This window comes from Telopea speciosissima, chromosome 2 (assembly GCF_018873765.1).
Source record: "Telopea speciosissima isolate NSW1024214 ecotype Mountain lineage chromosome 2, Tspe_v1, whole genome shotgun sequence".
NCBI classification, from domain to species: Eukaryota; Viridiplantae; Streptophyta; class Magnoliopsida; order Proteales; family Proteaceae; genus Telopea; species Telopea speciosissima.
Genome location: NC_057917.1, coordinates 59,532,898 through 59,538,897, shown reverse-complemented (window position 1 = coordinate 59,538,897; position 6,000 = coordinate 59,532,898). Strand labels below are relative to the sequence as shown.

Below are 6,000 nucleotides of genomic sequence, written 5' to 3'. Positions count from 1 at the left end.
GAAAATCAGATGGTTAGAATGATCCCAAATTCCATATGAGTTTACTAAATAGGGTCTGGAACAATTGCTAAAAAGCTGAAATTGATCTAATGGTTAGATAAGCTAATATGGGGGAATCCTAGTACAACTAGGAAAAGGGCAAAAAAGTAATTTAACCAAGAAATTCAGAGATCAGAAATTGGGGTTATGTTTAGTAATCGAATATAAATTTAGTCTAGAAGAATCAACAATAACAGATAAGCAGAATAGGTATATTAATTGTGACCTCAGAAGAACAATATAACAATAAGGGCAGAATTGAAAATTCACATCAGGAACAGATCTGCATGTCAGAATTGCACCAAACTGAAATCGAGTTCATGAATTAGGTTCAGGAACATTGGGTCAAAACTTGAGATGATTCTAACCCTAACAGATTGAGGAAGGTAGTAATGATTGAGTATTGGCAATGGGGATCGATGGGGCTGGGTTTAGATGATTAGGAGAAGAAGGGTGTGGGCTAAAATTGTAAACTACTTACTTGAATTTGCAGGTCTTCAATGGCAGCAGCTTGAAGAATAGAAGCAGGTCCTCCCGATTTACAAGATGTAAGGAGTCGATTGGAGATCCACCAATCCCTTATAACAGATCCTCCTGGTCTACAAGATTCAAGGAGTTGATTGGAGATCCACCAATCCGTTATAACAGATCCTCGCGGTCTACAAGACGCAAGGAGTCAATTGGAGATCTACCAATCCCTTCACCTTGATATGACTCACAAGGCAACACTCAACAGAGTAGAGCGACAACTATGGCAGCAAGCAAAAGCTTTTTCATTAATCAAATTCGTATTCAATACTTTGTCCCCTTACAACCTTATATAAAAGACTCAAAATTAGACTCCTCCACTAAAAAGAAAAGGCACAACCCATTCCTTAACCTACTAGGTAACTAAACTGACTAGGAAACTGAAATAGACTTAAAATAGAGTCCTATTCCAGCCCAACTAAACAATTAAAAGACAAACTTCTAAAATTACTTAAATTGAACCACTGGTTCAAACCAACTTTGGACTGATTCAATTTAAAACATTAAAAACATGAAAATAAAACTAAGTGTAGGGCTAATCCCGTATGCAACCTATGTACCCATATTTTAGGCCCATTAAAGTGGCCTAGTACATAGAAAACCAATGGGATCGAAGGCCCAACATGTATATAACCCAATCTTATTCCTAATAAAATAAGCCCATTTGGGTGATGAATGTGCATCACCGACTGTATTGGATTTGATATTGCAACCTCTGGAATTGTCTTTAAACAGCTCCAAAGCAATCATATAGCTGCTTATCATAAGACTTGTCACACCTATCAAGGCAACTCGTACTTCTTTCATAACAAGCATTTATTCCCTGCAAAAGAAGGAAAATTAGGGGAAGAACAATTACAAGAAAAAAATACCGAAGAAACGATAATTAGGAACTACAACTGTAAATGCCAAATTGAAAAAGATTTTTTTTTAATCTCTCACCTGACTCAACTACTGTGGCCATAATGGCACAACATTGGTTGCCAGACGACGATCCCCAACCTTCCATTTTCTGAAGCCATTCTTGGACTAATTCAGCTTGGGAATGGGCTCCATGGCTTCGAGCAGCCCTGAAAAACTGAATCTCCTAGGAGGAGGAAGATCATACATGACATCAGAAGAACTCCTTTGGGAATTCTCTTCAGCAACTGTAATTTTCTAGGTATCAATTTCAGCACTGGCACTTGCAGTCCTCTGATGTCCGTGAAATCTCTCCTCCTTATTCTCTTGTGAACCCCACTCGGCTGAATGCGCAGAATTCTTCGAACAACTTGACACTGTTTCTCCACGCGCTCCCTGCAAATTCCCCCTAGCAAGAATCGTAGCAGAGGGAGTGGCCATGTCTACCAAAGGTCCTGAGAGAAACAAGGCGAGCTCATCCCGTTCACCTTCATCCAAACGAACCCAAGGCAACGTCGACTTGCCTTTCGCGACGACTGACTCCTTCAATGAATTCTCAACCGTAGAAATCAGAAACTCAATAGCAACAATATATTGGTGGTGTTTGATTCTCCCATCTTCGGCCGAGCTAGAGCTCTCAACATAGCTCGAGTTGACTGCCCGTGCAAACTCCTCCAACTGCAGTGACAAACTCAACAATCAACTCAAAAACGTTTTGAAAACCCTAATCTCAGAACAGAAACTAGGGGATGTGAAAGCCTCCTGCCATTTAGCAGTGCCAAGGGTTGTATGTAGGTCCATGCGTAGTTCATTGACATCGTAGATGTTCGACGCTTCTGTGGTTTCATGTAACCAGGTTCTATAAACCGATTCCATCATTTAATCAATAAAAAAAACAGCGATTCAGAGAACAAAGGAACGTTTACTTGGGCAAGGGATCACTGGTTCGCCTCTTCTTCGCACAGAGACAAAGAGGGATTTTGTGTTTTAGGAAGACGATAATCATTTCATGTGCAGTTTAAAGCCCACTTCATCACTTAACGTTTACTTTCTAACGGACTGTTAATTTTGTATTTTTTGCAAAATAGAGGGGGTGTACAAGTGCGTATTTTGAAACTTCGGGTTTATAATTATTTTAGGCCAAGTACAGGGGGTGTACCCATAATTTTCCCAAAAAAAAAAGAGGAAAATTTACGAAACACCCCCCTGAAAATGGGTCGAAACTCAGATCACCTCCTGAAATTTGAAAATACTTAGATCACCCCCTGCATTAGAGCCCTATACTCAAATTAGACCCTACCGTTAGTTAACTGATGAAGTCAGCTGGTTAAATTTTTAGAAAACCCTAAACTACCCTTGGGAAGAGTATAATTTCTATTTTACCCTTAGATCTAAAAGCCTAACATGTATTCTTTTTTTTTTTTTTGTCTTAATTAAAATAAGGAATCAGAGAGGGAATATTCCCTCTCCTTCCCAAATGTAGAGTTACTATTTTACCCTTGAACCTAAAACCCCAAATATCCATCTTCTTCCTCACATGACCTGCAACTTAATCTCTGCAACTTATAGGGTTTCAAAATTGCAGGTAGAAACCTGCAAATCACGGTTAACCGGAGTGACCACCTGCCTACAACTCCCGATGAAGGGATAAACTCATACGGCGACCAGTATGCCGGCGAAGGATACCGGAAAAAAACCCTTGCGGTTTACAAGGGTTTCAAAAACCCTTGCGGTTTACCGAAGTGGCCACCTGCTCTCCATCTCCATCTCTCTGTCTGTCTGTCTCTCTCTCTCTCTCTCTCTCGCTCTCGTAACTCTTGGAGACGACTGCAGCGGGGGCGGTGGTTCAAGTCTTCTTTAATCGCAGCACCTATGCTGCCTCTATTCGGTTTACAAATCCATCAACCAATAAAACCCTAAAATCAAAACATGGGTAAAAAAACAAAATCAGTAAGATCTGAATCCAATAAGATGAATTGATAATCGCTCGTTGGATGTTCCGTTGCTAGTTCTCTTGTTGCCAACATTCCCTGTTAATTTCACGGGCAACACTGTGGAGGATTCGGTTGTTGACAGACGCATTGAGACCGTGAATTTGGTCGACTCGGGTTCTCTCCCGACTCCTGTTAATCTCTGCTGCACCCTCTGTTGCTTTACCCACTTCATCCCCCGCGGCCTCAAGTGATGATTAATTTATTCATGCCCTACTGATAAAACCACCACCCCCACACTTTTGAATTTCGCCTTTGATTTTTTTCATTTTTTTAAAATCCTTTTTGGGATTTCTTTGTTTCTTCTTTAATTTTACCTTGTTAGCTTTTGAATTAAGAATTCATTCTCTGTAATCGAATGGTCATCTTGCAGTGACTTTGCCTGAGAAACCCACCTCCGGGAGTTACAAGAGAGAGATAGAAGAGAGATGGAGCGTGTAGAACATAACCATTGAAGATGCAGGTTGGTCGGAGATGGAGAAGGAGAAGATATGGCTCCGGTGCCGGTGCTGGAGAAGGTGAAACGCTTTAGTCCTTCATCCTACTTGATTTTGGGGTTAAAAGTGTCTTTTCAATGTACAAGGGTAAAATGGTCTTTTTACACCAATAACTAACAGCAGACTAACACCGTTAGTGTAGAAGGGGTGATCTGAGTATTTTCAAATTTCAGGGGGTGATCTGAGTTTCGACCCATTTTCAGGGGGTGTTTCGTAAATTTCCCCCCAAAAAAAGAAAGAAAATAAAATAATTGAAAAACTTAGCAAATATTATCAGCTCCTTTTGATGATAATACATCATCCGGGGACGATTGATGCCCCCAATGTTTGAAGTGTATTCACATTCTGTGATTCCTTTGCGACAAACAACCATGATAAGTTGGGAACCATTTTGGGGATTTCCAGTGAAAAATTTTCAATTCAAATGAGCATTTCCTACGGGATTCTTGTAGCCGACCTTATTTTGTTGTGATGAGGTTTAGTAAAATTGAGTTGATAGGTGGAAGCTCACTTCCACCACCTATTGGGTAGACCAAGCAAATAAATCACAGAAGTGGGCTTATTTTAGTCATACTTGTCACGAAGTCTAGGCGATCCTAGGCGTTGGAGGAGGGGAAAAAATCAAGGCAATACCAACAAGATGTCGCCTTGACAATTATGATTTTGGTGGAAATAAGCCTTGGACTGGTTTACATATGTGTTGGGTCTTTCGTCCAAGGGATTTTTATTGTTGTAATAGACCAACTTTAATGTGCCTAAAATATGGGTAGGGGGTAGGAATATGGGATTTTTTAGTTAGTTAAGTTGGAGTCTTAGTAGTTGTTTTCTATTTATTTTCTTATTTATTATTTTCTCTTATCTTGAGCTAGAATAGGCTTGATGTTAGCAATCCAACTTATCTCCATCTTATCTCTATCTCTAGAAGTCTAGAGTCAGTCTTTTAGTAAAATATGCTGCTGTTTTTATTAGGGACCGGTTTTCATATATGGTCGTGTATGAAATGTGATCAATACTTCAATCGTCGGATAGACACACAAGTATTGAGTATTCCTATCCAAGGGCTAAAGTGTTGACCGTGTTCATACATGACCATGTATGAAACCTTTCAGCCATTTATTATTTTCTTTGGATAAGGCTATCTATCAGTTCTGGGTATTGCTATTAGTTTTCCTAGTAGCACTAGGACTTTTCTACAACTCCATAATTCTGTTTTCAGAATTCCTTTAAATTCTGCAGGTTGATTCTAAAGTTTGGATCTGTTCTGAGTTATCAGACTTCTTTTAATTCTGGTTTCTTTCCTTTTCTCTGACTCTGTTGTGCTAGCTTGCGTAGCGGCAGGGCAGAAACTTAACCTGATTCTTAGAAATGCTGTAAGATTGTTCCACGGGTCCTAAACAGCACTCGACCAGAATTTCTGTTACTTCTAGTTCTGATATCTGTTATTTCTCCTCTAGTTATCAAACCCTAACTTGTGATCTTTTCGAGCTAAATTCCAACTGGTTTTATTTGGTTCAATTTTAGACTCTGTTATTTATGGAACTGACAACAGAATATGAAACTGGATGTTGGGTATTCAACGTACTCGAGAAGGAATAAAACCAAAAAATTAGTGGGCCTGTCCACTACCATTAGTGGGTGATCTGTCCAATACTACCACTACCTACCAAGGGTAATCTGTTCACTACCTACCACCACTACCATTTGTGGAGTTATTTTATGTTAGTGACTGTTAAGTAGATGTTGGTGGATGTATTAGTGGAGGTTTTGTTTTTATGTTAGTGAATATTAGGGGAGGGTTAGTGAATGTTATTTTTTTTTTTAATGTAGAGTTAGCCTATTTAAGATGCAAGAGCCATAAAGCTTCTAACCAAGATTTTCAGAATGAATGAATGTTTGGCTTGTGCCTTTGTTGCTGTAAGAAACAGTTGACTGGGTCAGATGCTCTATTAGTTGGTGACAGACTGACCAAGGCCATAGATGAGAGGCCATGATCATATCCTTTTATTCCTTGGGGCCTAGTTTTTGGTCAGATGTCTCATTATGGC

General features: G+C 39.6%; 1 protein-coding gene across 1 annotated transcript; it reads right to left on the bottom strand.

Annotated features, from left to right (window-relative positions):
• Positions 1–1,594: 1,594 nt before the first annotated feature.
• Positions 1,595–2,321, bottom strand: LOC122652441. Its single transcript, XM_043846177.1, has 2 exons — positions 2,230–2,321; positions 1,595–2,145 (listed from the first exon to the last, which is right to left on the bottom strand). The coding sequence occupies exons 1-2, from the start codon at positions 2,266–2,268 to the stop codon at positions 1,726–1,728; spliced, it is 459 nt and encodes a 152-aa protein (XP_043702112.1). The 5' UTR covers positions 2,269–2,321; the 3' UTR covers positions 1,595–1,725.
• Between the last annotated feature and the right edge of the window lie 3,679 nt (positions 2,322–6,000).